This window comes from Pseudophryne corroboree, chromosome 6 (assembly GCF_028390025.1).
Source record: "Pseudophryne corroboree isolate aPseCor3 chromosome 6, aPseCor3.hap2, whole genome shotgun sequence".
NCBI lineage: Eukaryota > Metazoa > Chordata > Amphibia > Anura > Myobatrachidae > Pseudophryne > Pseudophryne corroboree.
Genome location: NC_086449.1, coordinates 548,535,115 through 548,560,977, shown reverse-complemented (window position 1 = coordinate 548,560,977; position 25,863 = coordinate 548,535,115). Strand labels below are relative to the sequence as shown.

The 25,863-nt window shown below is 39.8% G+C and overlaps 1 protein-coding gene across 3 annotated transcripts in view; it reads left to right on the top strand.

Annotated features, from left to right (window-relative positions):
- The window catches only part of TMTC2 (transmembrane O-mannosyltransferase targeting cadherins 2), a 447,032-nt gene extending 424,488 nt beyond the window's left edge, over window positions 1-22,544 (top strand). For all 3 annotated transcript variants that reach the window (XM_063927679.1, XM_063927680.1, XM_063927681.1), the window contains one exon: window positions 21,776-22,544. In XM_063927679.1, the coding sequence (XP_063783749.1) occupies window positions 21,776-21,955 (180 nt within the window). In that variant the 3' untranslated portion in view covers window positions 21,956-22,544. The remainder of the gene's footprint in view (window positions 1-21,775) is intronic.
- Window positions 22,545-25,863: the final 3,319 nt, after the last annotated feature.

The following is a 25,863-nucleotide window of genomic DNA, read 5'->3' as shown; positions in this document are numbered from 1 at the left end:
ATGCATTCATTATTTCCTGTTAAGACTATTGCAGTCTCACCCTCTCTGGCCTTCTTCTCACTCATCTTCTTCCCATTGCAATATATTTTATACTCTTCCCCTTACTTACAAAATTCTCAATTTATCCACTTACCCCTAAAACTCTGATTCTATTTTTAATATTTACCTTCCACCCTCTCTTCCACTCCATGGACCGCTGCCTTACTTACTTTAACTCTAATAACCTCCTCTGACTCACATTTTGCCACTCTATTCATGAACTCACTCCTGCAAGCCTTCAAATGAGCCTTCAAGACTCACTACTTCATACACGACTATCAGACTTCATACCTCTCTATTCTGCACCTCTGACAACTGACCTAACCTCTCTCCCAGTTCACCTACCTGACTTCTCCCTTCCCTCTTAGACTGTAACCTCTTATGGGCAGGACTTTCTTCTCTCCTCTCTTAGTACCGTCCTTCACTGTCTACATTTTTCCAGCAGTGACTTTGATCATGTCTGAACTCTCACTTAGTTGGCAGGCTTAATGACCCATCATTTCTTGGTTTTACATGCTATAGTACAGGTATGTGTGTCGTCATCCCCCCCCCCCCCCCCCCCCACACACACACACACACAACACACACAAATGTGTGTTATCATTAATGTTTCTTATCACTGTGCTGTACACATTTTAGAAATAATAGTACATCACTATACTGAGAGGGATCATGCAGATTGTTGCCCCTCCTTTAGCTGTAGAACCTGGAGTTTTATACTGCTTATCTGACCATTTTCCCTCCTATAATGGCTTATTTGGTAGTGAGCAATCACCACTGTTAAATTGGTACAGATGATTTTCTGGGCACTCCATATATAATTTGCTGTATTGTTTAACAAATTAGCTTCCACAACAAATTTATGTGTGCTACTCTACAGTAACTTCTTAGATGCACAAATCACCCCAAACTCAGATTCTTGTGTTCTAGGGCAATTGCCATCACAAACTAATGTTAACATGCTGTAGATTGCATTCCTAACTATATTTATTTTGTATTACATGTTTTAAACCTACTTAACACTTGCAATAATAGCCAAGGTCTATCCATCATTGTCTACTGTGGATTTTTAATTAAACAATATTAGATCATTATTTAAGAGGGTAGTTCAGTCACATACATTGATAACTTTTCTTTCTTTCTTTCTTTCTTTCTTTCTTTCTTTCTTTCTTTCTTTCTTTCTTTCTTTCTTTCTTTCTTTCTTTCTTTCTTTCTTTCTTTCCCTCTCTCTTTCTTTCTGTCTTTTTTCTCTCTTTCTTTCTGTCTTTTTTTCTCTCTCTCTCTTTCTTTCTCTCCTCTCTTTCTTTCCTTTTCTGGCTAATAATGAGAAGATACGAGTTAATCTTTGTAAAGATGTTTCTAAAACTAATCTACAGTAAGTTTATTTATTTTTTACAAACGTGTAGTTACCAAAATACAACTGCTTTTTTCTCATTAGATCTGTCCATTTATATAGGGAAAAATATTTTTTTCTTTTTTAGTAGTACCAATAAGGAATACAAATTATCCTTAAAATATTTTCCGTTTACTATAACAAATCATGTGTAACACTAGGTTTACAAATAGCAGATTCAACTATTTTACCAGATATTTGCTGGAATACTGTTATGGATGAAATGAGCTGTTCTGCATTCCCTGTGGAGCTGTTATCTGTTACTTTGTATACACCGGACTCTATTTAATACTCCTGAAGGACACTTGTGATGACCTCTACAAGAAAGTGTCTCTGAATATGTGGATAGCAGCATTTTGCAGGGATAATTTATTTAACACAATTGAGCAATTTGACTCTTGGGAGCCCGACGGCCATTGCATAGCTATACGCTGCAGGCCACTATAGCAGTGGAGGTGTTCTTTAAGATGTATTGAGTCACATCTCATGGGGCCACATTAACCCTTTTTCTGTGATTTACATGGAATCGTTTTATTGCTATCTTATGAAACTGACTGTTTAACCAACGCTGACAGTTTTTTAACCCACATTAGTGAAGTGTCTGGAGATGCATGATTTTTAGACAGTAGGTTTTACATTTTACTATTAAGTTCTATGTTACATGGGAACCGAAATTGGTGCGGATAACAACCACTTGGCCCATCTAGTCTTCCCCTTTTCTAAACTTGTAATAACCTCAAAAATGATTTAATCCTTTATTCTTTCTTAGGATGTCCTTATATATATATCTCAAGCATATTTAAATTGCTCTACTATATTAGACTCTATTACCTCTGATAGGAGGCTGTTCCACTTGTCCACTACTCTTTCTGCTAATTCTAACAGTGGAACAAACACATTTATTTTCTTACAGGAGAAGTATACTTCAATTGTTTGTGCTTTTTTTAATTATTACTTCACCATCTGTTCATCTTTTATAATGTTTGAATTTAGTTTGAGGTGTGACATATGCCTCTAGCTCCTTATGGAAAACTGAATGGATAATCTTTAACTGAAATCACTTTTAAGTATCTCCCACATCTGGCTATGAAGTCACAATGAGAAGATTCTTTGAAGTCTCGCCTCAAGCATATTAAAGTAAAGCTTGGAAAATACACAAGGCCCAAGCCACCATCTTGAGCTAGTTGGCACTTGTGTGTCTGCATCTTAAATAAATACAGCTACCTGCAAGGCCTGTATGACATCGTCTTTGCACCGCTTACATCTTGAGTTTGATATAATCAACTTCACAAAGTATTTTCCATTTTGTAATTTTAAATGTTTGTTGCCTATTTTTAACAGCAGTAAAAAAAAAAAACCCAGTAAAATAGGACTGAGACTTGATTTAAGCAAAGTGTTACAAAGTAATAGCTTAGTTTGCACTAAATTTGTCCCTTACCTCCTGCATGTTTTCTGTCACCTATTATTACGTATTCTGCATGGTGCAGATGTAGCCATATTTGTTGTGGTTGCGATCGGGAACTAGGTTGCTGCGATGCGTGCGCACGCCGGTGTGCATGCGTGTATATTCGCACCTGTTACGCATTGCATTGACAGATCATGGGTGCGAATAGGGGCAGCTAGTCGTTGCCGTGATGCGTATTCACGGATGTATGCATGGCGGCAGCGATGAGCCTGGCTACATCTGTATATTGCGTTTTATTCTCCTGCTTATTGGTTTTCCTATACTGCCTGTTTGTCCTTCTATTTTCCCTGCTTTTGTCTTTTGTTAACTCTCTTATATGTTCTATACTCTGGGCTTATGTGGTCCCTTCTAAAAAAAAACATAATGATAATATATCCAAGTGACTTGTCTTATATGGGTATAGTAATTTATTAGACAATGGTGGAATATTACAAAGGTCCCGAATCCATTTGAGTTTGTCTTTTTTTTTCTAAGTGTCATCTCAGTAATTTACTAAACACAAATATCGGCAGTGTTGGGGCTGTTCATATTGAGATACACGGATGTCCACAAAAATCCGAATCAATAGACCATCGGTCAAACGTGGCTGTTATTTTATTTATACAACACAGGAATTTACTGAGAGTTCGTATTCTCAATCACTGCCGACAATAGCCAAACACTGACGGAAAAGCATGGAATTCGTACAGAAATAGAACTTTCAAATAGAACTGCTTTTGGCTGGCGTGTTTGTAGAGTCATGTGCATGGTGCTCTTTGTAAAAGTATCTGAAATAGTTAAAAATTAAAATAAATATTGTGTGGGGTCCCCCCTCCCAAACATTACCAGCCACAGGCTCTTTGAGATGGTCCTGGTTGTTAAAATACCAGGAAAAAATATGTAGTGTTCCCCAGTATTTATCAAACCAGCACCTGGCTCTTGATCCGGCCCTGGTTCCAAACATACGGGGGACAAAAAACGTAGGGGTCCCTCGTATTTTTTAAAACCAGCACCGTGCTCCACTTGCCAGGGACATAATGCCACAGCCTGCGGCCGTGGCATTACCCCCCCCCCCCCCAATTAGTCACCCCTGGCTGGGGTTCCCTGAGGGAGTGGGGACCTCTTAAATCCAGGCACCCAAGGGCAAGAGGTGAAACCCAAGGCTGTCCCCAGCACCCCTGAGTGGCGGGTGCGGGGCTGATAGCGAAAAATTGCGATGCCGGGTCGTTTTGCCGGGACCTGCCTGACACCCCTTCCCCCCCCCCCCCCCTCCCTTTCACACAGACATAAGAATTTCAACCTGGTAATTTGCAGATCAACATGGATATTTTGTATGTGTGAAAGGGTCAACCCGGGTCGAAATTCCCGTGTCTCCGACCCTGGAAGATTCCATGGTCAAAGTCTCGGGAATTTCAACCTGGGTCGACCCTTGCACACAGAAAAAGGACCCATGTGTTTCATGAAATGGTGGAACTGCTTCACCCGGTAATTTCATTTTCTGTAAGAATTACCGTGTTTTTTCACAAAAAGTTGCACTCTCAAACAGCCGATGTCAGCCGAGATTGATCATCAGGATGAAAATATTAGTAAAATATTGAAACCTGAGTGCCGCACCTATTGCATATGTAAATAATTTTTTCTCTGAGGGCACCGGTGCAGTACTATTTGGAAACCGGGAGTGCCAGACCTGGGATGAACATATAGATAGATAGATAGATAGATAGATAGATAGATTTCTTTTTTTGTTTGTTTGGTGCATCTTTTATCTACCATAATAACAACTGTGTCATTTAGAGTTTATGGCTAGTGACAGAAATAATATAATCATGAGAGATAAAGCTATAGAGAAGCTGTCATTTATGCAGTATTGTAAATAATTGTTTAATCTCTGTTAATGGCTTCTAGGAAACAGCTGCTAGATTACTTTGTAAGTGATTACTGGTATAGCAGATCAGATACCTATCCCCTATCTCCCTTGCAAGGCCATTTAAATTAAAAGAGGGTTAGCACATGCTTATGTGATAATTATGAGGTTTCATACTATTTAACACTTACACAGCATGAAATAATCACTTTAGCCTGCATTTACTGGTTATTATCTGGATCTTGTAATAATTACTATGTCATTGGTGAACACAGAGACGGGTATTACTGTAGTCTGTAGAAACATCTAAACATATAAATATACCCACATTTTGTTTATTTACCGTTCCTGAACACTTTCAACACTAATTAGTCAATGAATATAGAATTGTTTGACTTGGTTTATTGATAAATTATAACTAATGTATATATTGTTTATATGGACACATAGCACAAAATTAAATTGCCCCATCTCTCATCTAATCGTATCGTGCCTATAGCAGTTGGGTTTAGCCATGTTGCATATTACAGCCTACATGAGGATTCTTCTTGACCATGGGGTGTAATTCAGATCTGATCGCAGCAGCAAATTTGTTAGCAGTTGGGCAAAACCATGTGCACTGCAGGGGAGGCAGATATAACATGTGCAGAGAGTTAGATTTGGGTGGGTTATTTTGTTTCTGTGCAGAGTAAATACTGGCTGCTTTATTTTTACACTGCAATTTAGATTTCAGATTGAACACACCCCACCCAAATCTAACTCTTTCTGCACATGTTATATCTGCCCCACATGCAGTGCTCATGGTTTTTCCCAACTGCTAACAAATTTGCTGCTGCGATCAGATCTGAATTAGGCCCCATGTGCAGTCCTTAAATGGCTACTTACAGCTAAGACACAATGTCGCAAAACCCAGTGTCAATTTCATACGCAGTGGAGCGTTTTTTTTCCCACTGCGCATGCACCAGAGTAACACTGGGAATATGCTGCAATGGTCTTACACCAGCAGTCGCACAGGAATTATTCACAAAGTGACAGATAACCAATGTTTGGAGGAATTAATGGGGGGGTAGCTAGAGAAACGCGGGCATGTCGGGAGCGTAGCCTGGGAGTGTGTAAGTGGCGCACTGTGAATTAGATCTGAGATGCCAAGCACGTTAGGTGAGATGCTCAGTCTGAGACTGCATTAAGCAAAGAGAACCCTACTCTGTACTAGAAATACTTACCTAATAAAGTGGGCACAGAGTGTATGTCTGTTGCTATAACAACGTTATTTATGAAAATTAGAATCAAATATTGCATTCTGCTTATGCGCACCAATGGCAGTAAAAAAAACTAGAGAATAACGAAATAAATTCCACAGTATTATATTTATGCAGCCAGAATTGGTTGAATTGAAAGTTTGTTAAATAGCCACACTTTCAGAGTTCCTACTGCAATCCTGCTCTGAAAAGTCTCTGTATGGGGTAGAAAATCCATCAAAGGTCTTTCTGTTCTGAAAAGCCTACGGGAGTGACTGCACATACATGTGTCATGATGTCATGTAAGATTAGCATATACAAATATCCAGATTTGCTCAAGTATGCAGTGTGTCTGAATGTGAAGCATCCTGCTTCAACAACTTGGCATGGCAAAAGTTGGTCCATTCTGGTTTTCCAGGAATGCATGCTACACTACACACGCAGCAGGGTGTCTCATCTTCTGATCACAATCAAAGACTTTATGAAGCAGTTTCTAAAACTAATCTTTCTATGATTCTCACTAGTGGTAAAATGTGAGTTCATCACTCAGATTGAGACAAAACAGGAATTGGCAAAATGGGGGCATAAAAGTTCTCAAATTCTCACCTTATTTTGGACACCGCTATTTTCTGAGAAGTTTTTTTTTTTTTATGAAGCAAGTTGTGTTGGTGCAATATGTGGTATGGCAGAATTTAGGAAGCCATAATAGGGGGAAAGGGAACGTTGATAAGGCCCAGATTTATAAAGTCTTGGAGAGTGATAAACAACACAGTGGTAAAGTACCAACTGTCATTTTTCTAACACAACCTGTAACATGACCATTAGGAGCTGATTCGCTGGTACTTTATCACCGTGCAATTTTTCACTCTCCCAAGGCTTGATAAATCTAGGCGTAAGGGTCTCCTCCATCTTGTCAATGCAGCAGTGCTCATCCAATTCTGAGTGGCTTGTAGCTTTTTCATTACTGAATGGAAGAAACACTTCTGTTTTTCTGATATTTCCTATTTTTCTGCAAAATAGAAGGTGTGTGGACTCCAGGGAAACTATAGTAGTGAGAACTGATCCTTCTAATATTACCCATTCTTTGACAGACAGATTACTCTTTCAGTGCCCTTTGTATATTTATCTTAGAGAAGCAGTGCACCCAACCATCATCTTCAAACACAAATAACATAGTGTAGGATGGGGATATATTAATATCATAACTTCACATTTGTCACACACTAAAACCAGAAATCTCTTCAGAAATATGTTGGACCATATTCTATGCACTAACTTTTATGGACAACCATAACGTTACACTGTAAACTGTATGTAATGTACGGTCTGTATAACACATGGTCCTGACTGTTCACTCATTTTTCTTAATGCACCTACAATATGATTTCACGAATTCAAATAACTTTCAGTGGTTTAAGAAAAATAGTTTGTATCTAGAGACTTTTATGTTAACTATAATGTATTTTAGATAGTTTCCCTTCATCTGCTGATCCGCTCTGTCAGTCCCTCCATTGGTTACCAGTATTCTACCGTGTCAAATATAAAATACTTTTACTTACATACAAGGCTATTAACCAAACTGCACCATCATACATCTCCTCACTCATCTCAAAATATCTCCCTACCAGACCTCTCCGCTCTGCACAAGATCTGCGTCTCTCATCCACATGTATTACCTGTTCCGGGAAGCGGTCAAGATGCCGCCGGCCGGAATCCCGGCGGTCGAAATACCGACGCCGGAATCCCGACCGCTACAATCCCGACATATTCTCCCTCCGTGGGTGTCCACGACACCCATAGAGGGAGAATATAATAGTGTGCCGAGCGTAGCGAGGCACCGTGCCCGCAGCGTGGCGAGCGAAGCGAGCCCACAAGGGGCTGCGTTCCGCTCGCCACCCCTGTCGGGATTGTGTGGTCGGGATTCCGGCGTCGGTATTTCGACCGCCGGGATTCCGGCCGGCGGCATTTAGTACTGATCCCACTCAAAATTACAGGACTTTACCCGGGCTTCACCCACTCTGTGGAATGCCCTCCCACGCACAATAAAACTCTCCTCTAGTCTCGAAACCTTTAAATGTTCCCTGAAAACTCACCTCTTCAGACAAGCCTACCAAATTCCAGACCCACACACATAACCTTCAATGCTTCCCTATCCAGTTACATCCCCTCTGTACAGTCCACATAACCTCACATTTTGTCTTCCAACATTGCTGGGTGATCACATCATACAAACCACTAAGAACCTAGCAATCTGGGGAACCATTATGAAATAGGTAGCACCTATCCTTGTGTATCAATGCCTATTTCCCTATAGATTGTAAGCTTGCGAGCAGGGCCTTCCTACCTCTGTCTGTCTGTTTTTGCCCAGTTTTGTTCTATAACTGTTGTTCTAATTGTAAAGCGCAACAGAATATGCTGCACTGTATAAGAAACTGCTAATAAATAAATAAATTATGTTTATGTGTGATTCATATGTGAAACGCATAGTTGAATTAATATGCTAGCTGTCTTTGAGCATATATGCATCTATTTCAATTCCTTAGCAATTAGTGCATATTCTATTTGGAAAAAAGAACCAATTTCCATGATGTTGGAATTTAATTTGTTTGACAAAGTAATTCCTCAGGGAGTGACTAGTTTAATTGAAGTATGGGATAACTTCCTCTTCTGCAATCACAGTTTATATGTGATCAGTTTACATTTAGACAGATTGCCTTTATGTAAACAGAAATTACGGTTCACAATGAATGTATGGGCATGAGCACTGAAGAGGTGGATGTCAACGGACATTATCTGTAATTGGAGAAATTCACTCTGACTGACTTGCTGAATTGTTGGTTAGAAATATGGAACAAAAATAATGTCATGAGTATGAAAATCCGCTCTTCCAATCATCATCGTGGGATTTCCTTCTTTGTTCATGTAAGAGAAGTGACTTTGCTTTCCATTTCCCTAAGTGATTTCGGATATCCTAGTTTTGCACGGTTTGGTTATTCATAATTTTTTAGTTAAGATAATATAACTGCTTCATTATACTTAGCATTAGGCTGTGAATAGGGAATTCACTCGGAAATAGATGTTTAACAAAGACTTAACATTTTAATTTACAATAAGGTATTTTGGACTTGGACAGTATTTTTCACACCTCAATTACATTTTTGTTTCATTCATTATTAATGAAAGAGCTTTGAAAACATTAATACAAATCAAAGGTTTTAGATTACTGATCTGAATAAAAACATGCAATAACTGCTGCAAAGTGCTTATATACTATACATAACTATGTACACCCAGGGCTGTAACTAGGGGTGTGCTCCATGGGTGGCACCGTTGCGCTCCTCAGTCCCTCTGCTGCAGCGCTGCCGCAGCGTCCTTTAGCCACTCCAGACATGCAGACTGCAGCATGAAACAGCACCCCTGTAGGCTCTGGGCATTTCTCTGCTTGCCGGTACTGCCAGCCCCGCCCCCTTCCGCATGACGACATATGACAAGAGGGACTAGTAATAACTCAAATATCTGCAAACTCAGCTGTTTGAGATACTATTAAGACTGAGCTTCTTACTGGATTGGGAAGCTCATACTACTTGCTGTAGTGGAATGTTAACACTTAACAATATATTTTAACTTCATGTTTCATACTTACCTTAAAATTACAAAGTGATTGTATAAAGTGATTCCTTAATGTTCAAAAAATCACAAAGGATCTCTGACATGATTTGTTCGCTATTGTTGTACTGTTAATTCATTTTTGCTTTAAGTAAATTATTTATTTGTGATTACATCTGCTTTAGATTAAAAAAAAATACAGATGTGTCCTCTTACATCATTGCTGCAGTCACGCTAAACAGCCCTTCAAGTCACGCCATGCCATGCAGTGGGCTTTTTTTTTGCGTCATTGGCCGCGGAAATGTGTCTTAGATGCAATGTAATGCAATTGGACACAGAAGCAGCTTCTGTTGATTAAAATTATATGCAGGATGCCTATATTCTGTGGGGTGTGGATCATAGGGTTGACAGTAACTAAGTCGACACCTAAAATAGGTTGACATTGGCAAGGTCGACATGACAAAAGGTTAACATGAGGTTTTTTTTTATTTTTTGGTGTTGTTTTCTTTGTAGAATGGGAACCCCAATTAGTGCACCGTGTCCCCTCGCCGTGCTTCGGGCAAGGAGCCTCGCTGCGCTCGGCACAGGTTACCGGTCCCAATTGTAGTCCACGTGGATCAGAAAGTATGAAAAAGTTCAAAATATTGTGAAAAACTTCTGTCAACTTTTGCCATGTCGACCTAATGCATGTCGACCTAAGTGTGGTCGACCTCAGGGCCGGATCTAGGGGGGGGGGCGAAGGGGGCGACCGCCCCCCCTAACACAGTCATACCCACGCCCACTTTTGAGCAGAAGAGAGCTCTCTTGAGAGAGCCTTAGGCAGAACGATGTGCTGCAGCTTATACCACAGCAGCACAGAGGAGCCAGGAGAGCAAGGGTTACAGAGCATTTGCCCCTCACTTGCTGGTGTGTGGGTACTAGGGCTAATAAATACAATTACCCCATAGCACAGTCACATGTACATAGAACAATCACAAAGCTCTATCTCAGTCTCACTCAAAAAGTTCAGTCAGAATTGAGAGAGGAGGAGTTAGGATTGCAAATGGGAGGAGTTGGGACTGTAGAGGGAGGAGTCAAGATTAAACAGTAAACCGCCCCCCCCTAAAGAAAAGTCTAGATCCGTCCCTGGTCGACCTAGAGACTGGATACCATTCTGGGTGTGACTATTACTGTATTTAGTGTTTGCATTTCGGATGCAGATAGAAACGCTATTACACACAGAGTATAGGCATGTTGCATATCATTTTAATCAGCAGAAGCTGCTTGTGCGTCCTATTGCATTACATATTGCATAATCCTATTGCAAAAAAGCAAATAAAAAGACTTGCGGTGCTACCGAGTCACACGGCACTCGCACATAATGTGTAACGCGACTTAGCGCATGGAGCAAAGTTGTGAGAGGACACATCTGTACCACTTAAAATGTAATGCTTTTACTTAAAACCATTGATGAAAAAAGCTAAAGATAATCTATATATGTATATTTGAAAATGTAAATATGTATCTGGAAAACAGATTTCATTTTGTTAAATACATTTAAATAAACTTTTTTCTCCCTTGCTCAGTGACTTCGATATGTTTCATCTAGTTGCAGAAGCCTAGTTAGTTTAGCAGGTATAGAAGAGTTTGTATATCATGAGCTCTCCGTAAAACAAACAAAAAAAATAATTAGAAAGTCTCATGTAATTTGATGTGTGTCCTAACACTGGGGGTAATTCCAAGTTGATCGCAGCAGGAAATTTTTTAGCAGTTGGGCAAAACCATGTGCACTGCGGGGGGGCAGATATAACATGTGCAGAGAGAGTTAGATTTGGGTGTGGTGAGTTCAATCTGCAATCTATATTGCAGTGTAAAAATAAAGCAGTCAGTATTTACCCTGCACAGAAACAACATAACCCACCCAAATCTAACTCTCTCTGCACATGTTATATCTGCCTCCCCTGCAGTGCACATGGTTTTGCTCAACTGCTAAAAAAAATTCCTGCTGCGTTCAACTTGGAATTACCCCCACTAGTGTAATCGGTCTTCACCCCTTGCACGTTGAGATATTATCACCTTTGTAGGGGGCAGAGCTTGTATGTAACCATATCTTGACATGAGTAAAAGCATTTAAGGCAAGCAAGACACAGACTGAGAGGTAGGTAAAAAGATTTTAGACCCAATATTATTGCTTATTGCCACTTATTGCAGCATTACGGAATAATGTACCAATTCAAAAATATTAAAAATCACATCCAAGCACAGATACTGTCTGTGATGTGATAGAAGTGAAGTGATCACTTCACTTCTCCTTCAGGACCCTACCGTGCTAATGTGCATTTGTGGTCTGCTGACCACACGTGCAGATGGCCATTGCCAGGGACGGATCCTCTGTATCCCTCTTCTGATAAACTCTACATAGTGTACGCTATAGGCAATGATGGCAAATGCCACCCCACCCCTCCGGGTCCGGGAATACACTACTCGTCCTATCAACCCCTCCCCAGTACATGCATACACTCAGGGCCAGTTCTAGACCTTGTGGCGACCAGGGCGAAAGTTTACTTTGGCTCCCCCCAGGTGAATCAGGCGCGCAGCAAAAAATAGGGGTGTGGCTTCATAGGAAAGGGGCATGGACACCGTTATGCTCCCTGTAGTTGTGCCCCCAGTAGCTGTGCCCTCAGTAGTTGTGCCCCCTGTAGTTTTGCCCCCAGTAGCTGTGCCCTCAGTAGTTTTGACCTCAGTTTTGCCCCCAGTAGTTTTACCCCCGTAGCTGTGCCCTCAGTAGTTGTGCCCCCAGTAGTTTTGCGTGCCCCCAGTAGTTTTACCCCTGTAGCTGTGCCCTCAGTAGTTGTGCCCCCCGTAGCTGTGCCCCCCCGTAGCTGTGCCCCCAGTAGTTTTGCTCCTGCTTCCAGACTGCTGCTGCTGTCCTTCGTGACCGGCCGCCGCTCCTCGGATCTATGGGAGATACGTCATGCCTTTTCTTCCATAGCACAGCACAGACACTAGAGGTCAATTATGACCTCTAGCGCCTGCGGACACTCCCACAATGCCGTGCGGTGCACGACAGCATGTGGGAGGGTCAGGCGGCAGTGGCACCAGCTCCCTCAGGACTGCGGCACCCCGGGCAAAAAGCCTGCTTGCTCGCGGCAAGAGCCGCTCCTGCATACACTAATGACTCTGCCCGGGCCACGGTAATTATTGAGACTCAAAGGGAAGATGCAGCGTTATTTTCAATCCAAGATGGTTGATGTGCGACTGCTCTATTTGGATACAGCAGTTTCACATCATCCATCTTGGATTCAGAGAGAGTCTGTCTCTTCACTGGGAGCTAGAGGAGATGTGGGAAAGAGGCACTTTAGGTAAGTGCGGGGACTGGCTAAATGCTGTGCACACACCCAGTGGAACATGCCTATTCCCCCTTCTGCACCCACGGCCAGGTCCCCCACCTATAATTGTGACTGGATGCCGCCTGCTGGCCTGTATCTCCCTGTGCATAATCTGAGACATTTTCTATATATTGTAGTTCATTTTTTATTTATTTATTTTTTAAATAGTACAATTGTCTGAAAAGTGCTTACATTTATAGTCTGCTGGAAGAATTTAATCAAGTATAAAGCCTTTAAATATTCCCTTTAGGTAGATCCAGGAGTGCAGGTAGAAGTGGGCAGGTAAGTAGCAGTGCAAATTGCATCATCAAGGATCCACCGCTTCTTGTACAGTGTTTTTCTATGGGACATTAGGCAGTGTGCAGTGCTTTCCTGTGGGACATTGGGCAGTGGACATGCAAGCTTTGATAAAACCTCATCAAGCCCCTGGATCACCCACTTGAGGCTGATCTACCCTAAATCCTGCAGTTTCCTGGACATTTTGGGAGAGTAGGCAAGGATGAGCTTACTACTTTACTTTCTTTAAATTTAGTTTCTGCGAATCTCTATCATTTACATTAGTCCCTATATCCAGAAATAAATATGCGCACATGGCGGCTGTTTCTAAGCCAGACACATCGTCAAACGCTTTTCCATGCTACATCCGGTGCCTATTTACTGGCTTATGCTAATACAAGAATCACCCTCTGTATTCCATACCTTTGAGTGTCCATACGTGGAATGCTGACCCACGCATTGGTTTTTCATATGCAGCCACAACGGTCAGTCATTAGTCTCTGGACATGCGCCCTCTCCATACTGGGTGCTAGACATCTGAAACCGTATGGAAGCTGGATTGCTGGCCTATGACACTCCCACTAGATGGAACAGTTCACAGAATGGAAAGAGTGTTCTGACCGGTCTGTCCATGTGCATATTACTGATTCGGCATATGCGCAGTCACAAGGTCATCCAAAGGTGTATGTGCAGTATGCTTAGATCCACCAGATCCATCTGCAAACCCTCTTGCGTCACACTGACAATCAGGCATATGGTCTTCCTTTCCTCTTACTTAGCTGGTCAGTACTTGATTACCTTAAAATTAGTATTTATGCACATTTATTCCTCTTATGGTTTTTCAAGACCTCAGCATGTTTGTCTGTTACTGCCATGCTTTAGTACTGTGGAAGATGGCTGCTGCACACCAGTCAGTGCCACACAATCATTGGCTGTTATTGGACTGTCAGTTTCCAACATTATCTGGTGTGATTAATAAACTATGCACTGTCGATAAAAAGCGATCTGAAAGTGACCACCATTAAGATTTGTGTGTTTACTCATAGACAGGGGCTCATTTCTAAGTCATTGTTTTATTTTTTGCTCCAAGCCTTGGGCAGTGTTGATGCAACTCCTAATGAAAATAAAACTTCAGCTAAATATATTTATGCCTCATGCTGTTAATAGCCTCCCATTGAACTCCCATGGCTCCTGTAAATTTCAGATTAAATGAAAGATGTGAATTGCATAGACTGTGCTAGTTCTTTGAACATTTCATTTTAGGACAATGGCTTCAGGCCATGGCTAGATATAAATTAGTTCATTTCACTGTAAAGTGACTTAAATTGCATGTAAATATTACTCTATGAAAGACTGCGGTTTACTTTGATGTGTTTAATCCAATTTAAACCAGTAATTGCAAGTGGCACTGTCATTCTTAAAAATCCAAAGTACTCCTAATCTGTAAGGTGAGAACTGTGTATATGAAGTGCCAGGTCATCTCTACTAGGCTTGCTGGCTGTATGGAGCCGAAAACCATGTCAGAACGCATTGCAATTAAATTGTATTACACACATTTATGTGCCTGGATATTATTTGATTGTCTTACTGAGCTTTTAAAAATTTCAGGAAACGTAAGATATACATAAATTGCATTTCCTTAAGCTGTGTTTATATGATTAACGATTAATAACTTAAGGTCTCTATTCATGAAACAGAGAAAAGCCCACTTTTCACCAGTCATAGGACTTCTCCCTATCTAGCAAAGTGGTACCGCCATAGACGAAAACGTCCTGTTTGCCCAGATCTCCTCATATTGTTACAGCAAAGTAATAAGATAAGTCTCACTGTCTCACTAAGGGGGAATTCAGTTAGCTGTGGCAATTTACTGCAGGCTCATTGATCCTCCGGGCCTTTTCAGTTAGTCCCCTCTGCAGCTATTATCAAAGATTTCTTTTTCCTTTTTTTTTTTCTTTTGGGGGGGGGATTGGGACCGTAGCAGGTCACAAAGATAAAAAACCCAGAAAAATAGCCTGCTTTCACCAAGCCACAAGAAAAAATACAAAGGTCCGAAAATGTGTTTTTTTCAGTAAAAAAAAAAAAAAAGACAGCTGCTAATAGATTTTAAGCACGGATCTGCCATGTGTATGCCCCCCAGCGATGCGTGGCCCCGCGCATCGGTATCACCGGTGCTAGATTGAGCCTGCATGCATGCAGGCTCAATCTAGCGGATCGCTCACTTCAGCGTTGTGTGAAGTGAGCGGCCCCTCGTCCGTCTGTCCGTTCCCTCGCTCAGCACATCGCGCTGTGCTGAGCGGGTGGAGAGATGTGTGCTGAGCGGTCTGTGTTAAGATCGCTCAGCACACATCTCTCCCGTCAGTACCCCCCCCCCCCCCGTAGTGATAATAATACTAATGTCTGTTTAATTTATGTGAAAGCCTTATTAACACAAATTCTGATTAGATTAGGCATTATTTTGATTGTAACTAGCCAGACACTAAACTATAATTAATATTCAATATGTTGAACCATTATTTACTGCCAGAATACAGTTACACGTCACGCGTGTAGGGATTGTTTAAGAGATGAGAGGGCCCTTGTGCTGGCTCAGTATGGACCTCCTCCTCTCTGACGACATAGACTCTGACTTTTTGTGTAAGCCTCCGGAAAAATGTCATCTGCACCATGTTTCTGGTGATTTTTCTATTTCGCAAGTGCAAATCTCCAGGAAAATGGTTGCTTCATTTTCCCAGTGATTTCTGCTGCTCTGCAATTTTAGCCAATACGTGACTCCATAGAAGTATTTTTATATGGGTGTGGGCCCCTTTGGACCCAGAAGACTGTGTGCACACGTATATGGACAAAACGTATAAACATTCAACAGTTCTGATCAGCCCATGGATGATTTTATCCATTATAATTTTTAAAGTCTTCATACATGCAGATACAAACTGGTTCTTTTGCTCTTTCAATATTTAATTCAAATGCGGTCCAGATTCAGTTTAAGTGTTTTGATTATATATATAAATATATATACATATATATATATATATATATATATATATACAGTTGTGCTCATAAGTTTACATACCCTAGAAGCAGAATTTGTGATTTTCTGGCCATTTTGTCAGAGAATATGAATGATAACTCACAAACTTTCCTTTCACTCATGGTTAGTGGTTGGGTGAAGCCATTTATTGTCAAACAACTGTGTTTACTCTTTTTAAATCATAATGACAACAGAAACTACCCAAATGACTCTGATCAAAAGTTTACATACCCCAGTTCCTAATACCGTGTATTGCCCTTTTTATCATCAATGACAGCTTAAAGTCTTTTGTGGTAGTTGTGGATGAGGCTCTTTATTTTCTCAGATGGTAAAGCTGCCCATTCTTCTTCGCAAAAAGCCTCCAGTTCCTGTAAATTCTTGGGCTGTCTTGCATGAACTGCACGTTTGAGATCTCCCCAGAGTGGCTCAATGATATTGAGGTCAGGAGACTGAGATGGCCACTCCAGAACCTTCACTTTATTCTGCTGTAGCCAATGACAGGTCGACTTGGCCTTGTGTTTTGGATCATTGTCATGTTGGAACGTCCAAGTACGTCCCATGCGCAGCTTCTGGGCTGAGGAGTGCAAATTTTCCTCCAGTATTTTCTGATAACATGCTGCATTCATCTTGCCATCAATTTTGACCAAGTTTCCAGTGCCTTTGTAGCTCACACATCCCCAAAACATCAGCGATCCACCTCCTTGTTTCACAGTAGGAATGGTGTACCTTTCATCATAGGCCTTGTTGACTCCTCTCCAAATGTAACATTTATGGTTGTGGCCAAAAAGTTCAATTTTGGTCTCATCACTCCAAATGACTTTGTTCCAGAAGTTTTGAGGCTTGTCTCTGTGCTGTTTGGAGTATTGTAAGCGGGATGCTTTGTGGCATTTGCGTAGTAATGGCTTTCTTCTGGCGACTCGACCATGCAGCCCAGTTTTCTTCAAATGCCTCCTTATTGTGCATCTTGAAACAACCACACCACTTTTTTTTCAGAGAGTCCTGTATTTCAGCTGAAGTTATTTGTGGATTTTTCTTTGCATCCCGGACAATTTTCCTGGCAGTTGTGGCTGAAATTTTTGTTGGTCTACCTGACCGTGATTTGCTTTCCACAGAATCCCTTATTTTCCACTTCTTAATTAGAGTTTGAACACTGCTGATTGGCATTCTCAATTGCTTGTATATCTTTTTATATCCCTTTCCTGTTTTATACAGTTCAATTACCTTTTCCCGCAGATCCTTTGACAATTCTTTTGCTTTCCCCATGACTCAGAATCCAGACACGTCAGTGCAGCACTGGATGAAAGATGCAAGGGTCTTTCAGGAGTCCAGAAATTCACTGACCTTTTATACACACACACTGATTACAAGCAAACAGATCACAGGTGAGGATGGTTACCTTTAGTAGCCATTCAAACCCGTTTGTGTCAACTTATGTGCATGTTATCAGGCCAAAATCTCCAGGGTATGTAAACTTTTGATCAGGGTCATTTGGGTAGTTTCTGTTGTCATTATGATTTAAAAGAGTAAACACAGTTGTATGACAATAAATGGCTTCACCCAACCACTAACCATGAGTGAAAGAAAAGTTTGTGAGTTATCATTCATATTCTCGTTCCAACATGACAATGATCCAAAACACAAGGCCAAGTCGACCTGTCATTGGCTACAGCAGAATAAAGTGAAGGTTCTGAAATAGCCATCTCAGTCTCCTGACCTCAATATCATTGAGCCACTCTGGGGAGATCTCAAACGTGCAGTTCATGCAAGACAGCCCAAGAATTTACAGGAACTGGAGGCTTTTTGCCAAGAAGAATGGGCAGCTTTACCATCTGAGAAAATAAAGTGCCTCATCCACAACTACCACAAAAGACTTCAAGCTGTCATTGATGATAAAAGGGGCAATACACGGTATTAGGAACTGGGGTATGTAAACTTTTGATCAGGGTCATTTGGGTAGTTTCTGTTGTCATTATGATTTAAAAAGAGTAAACACAGTTGTTTGACAATAAATGGCTTCACCCAACCACTAACCATGAGTGAAAGAAAAGTTTGTGAGTTATCATTCATATTCTCTGACAAATGGCCAGAAAGTCACAAATTCTGCTAGGGTGTGTAAACTTATGAGCACAACTGTGTATGTATGTATATATATATATATATATATATATATATATATATATCTGAGAGCCCAGCACTTGCCTTAGTAAGCTCACTCACCTCAATACATCAGTACATAAATAATGAGGTTTTAGTACATGGATTGTACAATGCATTTAAGCTTGCAGCCCAACATCGAGGGACAATTTACTTAATTTAATATTTCTTTCTAAATTTCTCAATAAGAAACGTTTGGCCTAGGGGCAGTGGTGCAAGTATGCAGGTACGCTCGGGTACGGAGTACCCATAAGAATTTGGCAGCGGGTACACACTTTGCCATTACCACAATTATAATGTGCCACAAAGCAACAAGACCATGGTTATTGCCAGTATGATGGCTACTCCCACTTTGTCAGGGTTACTGGGAGTGTGACAGTGGCTGTGTTTTCCTTTTATAATGGAGGCATTACTATATATTGTTATTAAATTGGGGCATTACTATATATTTCTATTATACTGGAGGTATCACTAAATATTTATATTATACTGGAGGTATCAGTATATATTTCTATTATACTGGAGGCATTACTATATATTTTTAGCCTTGCCCCCAGATGAAAAAAATGGGCTGTCGTGTGATCACGTCGCTAGTGTCATGTAGCCACTCCCACTAGCAGCATGTTGCCATGCCCCCTCAGAACACATGACCACGCCCATTTTTGGCACTCTGTACCACTATGAAAATATTTCTACTTGCACCACTGCCTAGGGGTGACGTGAAAGAAATTCTGATACTTGGCCTAGGGCACCGTGATTCAAAAAAGTTTGAGAACCACTGTCATAGTGTTTAAATATGTGGGTATGCATTTTTTTTTTTGTCTATCTTTCATTGCCCTCTTATTCCAAAAGTTTGCCAGTTAGTCTTAAGGCCCCCATACTTTCAGAGCCCTGTTTCTTCAATCCAACAGCAATGGCCAGCAAAGATCGGTGAGCCATGGTGGAATATGGAAAATTCTTAATTTTAAAAACCCCAATATGCCAATACCGAACATTTTCAGTCCGAATCAGTCAATTGAGATTTTTTAAGCATGTTTAATATTCCTGATTGCCGGATCCGGATGTCAGGTGACAGGGAAATTGCAGCAATTCGCCACTGATGTGTGGGGACCTTGATTCGTGTGTTATAATCTCTTGCAATAACATGTTGGAGTCAATTTATAATCTAGAGAGTTTTACAAATGTCAGAGATCTGGCAAAGAGAGATTGATACAATTTTTTCTACCCTGTACATCAAATTTGTATCCCGAAGTAATAAGCACAATTGACCAAATAGAAAATGTAATTCTATAGTCCTTTCAAACACCACATTCATTGTATTAACAATAGAATGCTCTGCTTTTATACACTAAAACTCTGCTAAAAGTAAAAACAGCATGTACAGATAACATCTTTATTGTGGCTTTTAAGAGCCTTTATAAGCAGTACTTATCATTAACGTACAGTTTGCTTGGAGGCGAGGTTTTTGTTTTGTTTTTGCATCACAACACTATTTTCTTTTTCATCCTTGTCACATACAGCAGGGAAGATTTCTATTACTCACATATACCAAAAAATAACTAATTTGTATTTCATATCTATGGCACATCAATGCAGTTTTATCTTGTTGCTATATGTGCTATTGTTGAATGCTGTAATTTAATGATAAGTGTAGCAGGGAGCTTTTTCCTACATTAGAGTCTTCATATTGTGTGATTGCTTCGAGATTTTGGCAGTCTACTATTTTTGTATGTTCAACACATTTGTATGTATATGTTACAGAGTCTTCTTAATGTTATGATCTTGTTTATTAAACTTGAAAAATTATGAGGCTGTCAATTGAAAATAGAAACAGCTGTGCAGGTGCTCATCAGTAACAGGACCACACGTCAGCCTGCTAAAGTAAATATAGACTACCCAGTTCAAAGGTGATGATTGACTACTAGGACTATGCAAGAGATAACACTTAGGCCTCATCCAGGAGATGTTCATGGACTACCCCTCCTTTTGCTTGTTATTTGGGCTGCATAGTGAGTTTTTCCTGTGCGGGCATGGCACTGCCCTTGTGCCTGCTCCCCTCCTCCTCAGTTCCCATTTTTAAATAGCTTGATAACACCAATATCTTCTATATAAAGATTTGTATAGATTATTAAAATGCATTTCCCCCAAAAAAATAAATATATTACAATTCCCCATTCTTATTGTCAAGAAAAATTGAGGTACTTGGCATAATTTTGGGCAAAAATATGGGCCCACCTACCGCGGCCAGCTGACCTCATCAGGTGGGACCCCCAAGGCCAGCACAACTACAATTTAGAGTGTGCACCTGCACTTTCTCTTGTTTTCTTTGTAGTACTACATATCTCAGCATAGTAGCACATCTTATTATGATTAGAATTATGGTGTGCAGTCCAAACCCCCTTTCCATATATATTTAAGAAATGAAGCTCCTTGACTCTGAATGCACTCCTGTTCTCTTATGACTTTCATATATACAAATTGCCTTTTATAGTCCTCTTTTATCTATTTTTAACATGTGTATCCTTGAAGAACATTTTAGCCTATCCTTGTAGCAATCTATTCTTTAGTTTCTTTCTTTGCTGAACTTATGTCCTTCTTGCTTTTTTGTTGCATTCTTGATCCCTTTCACCTGTAACAGTTTATATGCTCTTTAACCACATTTTTCATTGTATTTTTAGCAGTATAAATATTGAACAGTAGTTATTATGGATTATTTTTCTTTTAATGTCCTTGTTATCATATATGTTGTATATAAATATTCACTATACCAGGTTTATCTCTTCTCAGTGCAGATTGTATTTGTTTAATACTCAAATTTCACTTGTCTTTGTAAAAACCCAAATCCAACCTTATGCCATATTCATGATCATTATCATCTCTTTTTCTTTTTTTTTGTAATAGATACAAAATCTTCCATTGAGAGTGCCACCCATTGTAGCTTGTTCTCTCAGCTTATGTTACAGTTGTAAAGTATAAACCTATAACACTCACTTTGGATTGTTCTGCAAAACTTTATACTTTTTATACTTTGGGATTTACAACAAATCCCTGTGAATGTATACGTAAAGGAAGGATTCATATTCCTCTGGACTTAAATGCCTCCACCCAAGCACTAACTAATAACTTAACACAGAGTTTCTCAAACTCCGCCATGAAAGTCCAGTATTTAAATGCTTGAGCACAGATGACTTAATTAGTACATCAGTCACTTTGATTTATCTATCTGGACTCAAGCATTGTTTTCCTTAATACCAGGACTGTAATGTCAGAGATTGGGAAACTCTTACTTATTGCTTATGCTTTGTTTATAGATTGAGCTAATCTGTCCATTTACTTTATTTTATTTTTCTTGTTTCTATTGCCAGTACCCTGCTGCCTTGATGAATCTGGGAGCCATTCTTCATCTCAATGGTAAATTAGAAGAGGCAGAAGCCAACTACCTTCAAGCTCTCCAGTTCAAGCCAGATGATGTTATCACTCAGTCTAACCTTCGCAAGTTGTGGAATATAATGGAGAAACAAGGTCTAAAAACGTCTAAAACGTGACAAAAAAGGACAAGAGACTTTTGACCAAATTTTAGATTCTAAAATTGGACATGCAGGGAGCAGTGGGGCTGCGGGCGTGGCTTCCTGTAAGTGTCTGCAAGGTATAATCGCTGCTAGGAGAGTTTCTGCTTTTTGGCGAAGTAGTTCTATGTGTAATAAAGGGAAATGATGATGACACGGATATGAAATCTCCACAAGGGATTAGGAAATGCTTGCATTAGCCCAGATAACGAAAGGCACTTAAAGTGTGATCGGTCTTCATCACAGTGCAACTGATTGTGCATAATACTTGGGTAGGTTGAAATTGATAGTAGCTTCTAAAGTTGTAAAACAAGGTGTAACAGTATAGGTAATCTTCATTACTAAAATTATTAATAATTACATGGAGTTATTCTATTATGGAGCTAATTCACTAAATGTAATGAACATTGTGTTACAACAAGATCCAACCATAATCTGCAATGTTAAACCGTTTTATGTAGGAATTCCTCCTCCGATTTTTCTGGCCAGTGCTGTTGAAATTTTCTGATGGTGTTTTAATTTTTTTAAGTGAAAATGGACATTGATAAATAAAATCTACTTCCAACAACAGGCGTGATAATAACACAATCTACTATAGATATATGTAAAGAATAATTTAACCTGTCACATCCATAATTACAATCCTGTGTGTCTTGTACTTTTTGGTACAATATCATTTTTGTTTTTTCATCAAGTTGGTAAGAAGAACAGGAAAAAGCTTAGTATACAATATGCAGCTTCATACACAATATGCACTACTTTTTCTGACAAACGTTCTAGTTAGTGTTCATTAGTAAAAATCTGGTTCTCTTTTTATCTTTCTCTTTGTTTTTTTGTTTTTACAAATGTAAGAATAAAAAATATATACAATTAGTATTAGGACATAATAGTTTATATAGTTTTTTTTAAAGAATAAAATTAATTTTAAATACAGTAATTAGATCATCCAAGTCTCAGATTCATCATTACCCTAAAGTCACTATTTGTTGGTGAGAAGTGGATATACTACCTACTACTGTATATACAGTGCATTAATATTTATGTTAAAAATAAGGAAATAAAATAAAGGGGAAATGCACATATTTGTTTTACAATGGATCCAAATTAAATGGGCCAGTTTATTTTAGTTTTTTGTATACATATAATACTTCTAGATAGAACAGGTTTAATTGGAAGTATGTGGGGCTAAACTCATGGCACACTTTATTTAAATGCTGTTCCCGTGGTAGCGTGATGCGGTCAAAATACTGACAACCATTGTAGGTATTTCATACTGATCCCATGGTGGCAATAGGGATAATGCAGGGCATTTCCTCCATGCAGTCATCAGACAACTAGCGCTTTGGTTCCATTAATACACACATATTATATATACTGTATACAATAACCGTACTTTTGCTATTTGTTTCCTGAATCCACTTTCCTTGTTTTAGTATAAGGGGGATATTCAATTGCCCGCCATAACCTGTTTTCACACAAAAAATTGTATTTTTTCATGATTCGCAAAAACGGGTAAAGGCAGATTTCCGCAATGTCACCTACACTTTTCTCTGGTTTTGCCGGCATGAATTATTGTGCACATTTGCAATTGGATAGTTTAAAAAATGGAAACGCTTTTACTGGCAAAAAGCCTTTTTTTGGGTGATAGGTGCAAAAACTTTACTAACAGTACATGGCCAATTGAATATTCTTCTAAGAGGTACAGTACATCCACATTTTTTCTGTCGTCCACTGTTTTCTGATTGGGAGCATATGTATGAAATACAGTAATAATCTACAGTATCTGTTCTGCAGATTGATTTAAAAAAGTGACCATAGTGAGTTAATAAACCTATGTTTTCATGCACAGCATAATACATATATACTCTGAAGCTGCGAACAGGCGCTACATTGTGCTTTCAGTTCTTTTGTTCAGTTTTCCACTTCCTGTGGTGTACAGTGGAGCTTGTTGTGTAGCCATCTGCTGTGATTTGCTCCTCAGGCTTCTGCTTTTTCTGTTGCCTGCAGACAGTACAATAAGCTGTTCCAAACAAGACAGAGAACACAGACGAGCGGTGCCAGCTGAATCATCCACATTTTACATTTCAGTTTATTACAACACATTTCTGTTTGCAAATTTCCTTATTTTAAATAGTGCATCCCAGTCATACAACTCTCTACATGGTTGCAATGTTGGTTTAAAAATTGAGGCTGTTCATTTTTTTCTTTTAAATTTGTATGCTTATAAAGCTCTAGTCCACACATTATTTTTTTAAGTGTATATAGTATATTAATCTTTTCTTTATCACTGTGTGATATTTAAGGCCAGTATTTGTTAGAGATTTATTTTTATTGCAATTTATGGGGTGAAAAGCAAAATATTTTCTCTTATACATTTTTATTTAGTGTGGAAATATTTATGACAGAGGATGACAGATTTTTTTTGTAAAAGCTCTTTCATTAAGGATTGGCTTTTGTTTTCAGATATAACAATTTGTTTATGTAAGAAGTGTGGTGTCAGCCTCAAATGTATTAGACAGATTCACTGCATTATTATTTAAGCTGGAGGCCAGGGTTACTATGTATTAACAGGGTCGTAGAATTTCTTAACAGGGTTTTTGCATCAAAACAGTTTTTAGAGCAACATTGAAAACAAGTTTCTGCATTTGTTTCATAAAGTTAATCAATATAAACAATATACAATGTATTTTGTCCTGCCTAAGAATGTGAATCTTTTATTAATTTACTGTACCAACTGGAAGTAAATTTTGAAGTATTGTAACAAATCTGCAAGTTTTATTATTTTTTGTCCAGGTGACATTTCTGAAAATCTTCCGCTGGTAACTGTACAGAACATCAGGTCTTGACTGAAACAATCAGTTTCTGTCTGTAATTTTTCTAATGCTGATGAAAAAATAAACATTGATATCTGATTGTCTGCTATTACCCAAAATGCCTGTTCTACTCAGCTACTTGTGGAATAGATTTAGTTGTTCAATTCTGTTACTCGGTCTCATATCTACAGGGCTGCCATGAGAAATGATGGGGCCCGGGACTGACAAAATTGATAGGGGCCCCTCACCACACACACTGCTGCGTAGCCACACACATACACACACTTCCACATAGACATACTGCCTCATAGACGCACTCACACACATTGCCCCATAGATATACACACACAAACTGCCCCATAGACACATACAACTGCCTGCACCACCCCCACCCAGCTCCAGCCTCTCCTTCTGCCCCCTTTCCTGGAGCCCACACAGCTTACCATTGAGAGGGGGCCGGGGTGGCAGCAGTGTGGATTGGGGCTAGACCAGCTGCGCACCCACAGGCAGCCACGAAGGGACAGAGCCACTGCGGCAATATGAATTTAGTGACAGCTGTGAGCCAATCAGAACTCTCGGACAGGTAGCCAATCAGGTCCGGCACCGGTACATCCTGGTGAAACTCAGACACCCTCTTGGTCTGGGCCCTGGATTGAAGTTCCAACCGTCCGTGTCGTCCCCCTACCCCCCCTCCCCGATGGTGGCCCTGCACATCTGAGCAGATTTGACCATATACAGCAGTGTTTACCAACCTCAGTCCTCAAGCCATACTAACAGTCCAGGTTTAAAGGCTAACCATGCTTGAGCACAGAAGGTAGTATCAAAATAAGTGACTTACTAATTTAGTGATCAGTGCTCACATAGGGCCTGTGCTTAAAATCTGGACTGTTAATGTGCCTTGATTACTGAGGTTGGGAAGTACTGACATACAAGGAGGATTAAATCGCTCAGTTTATGAATATCAACCTTCAGACCAACAACCTGATCAAAATATATGAGCTACCCATCACTTTACATGATGCAATCTCTGGACGGATTAATGTGAAAATAAAATTTGTCCATATGTGGCCAGCT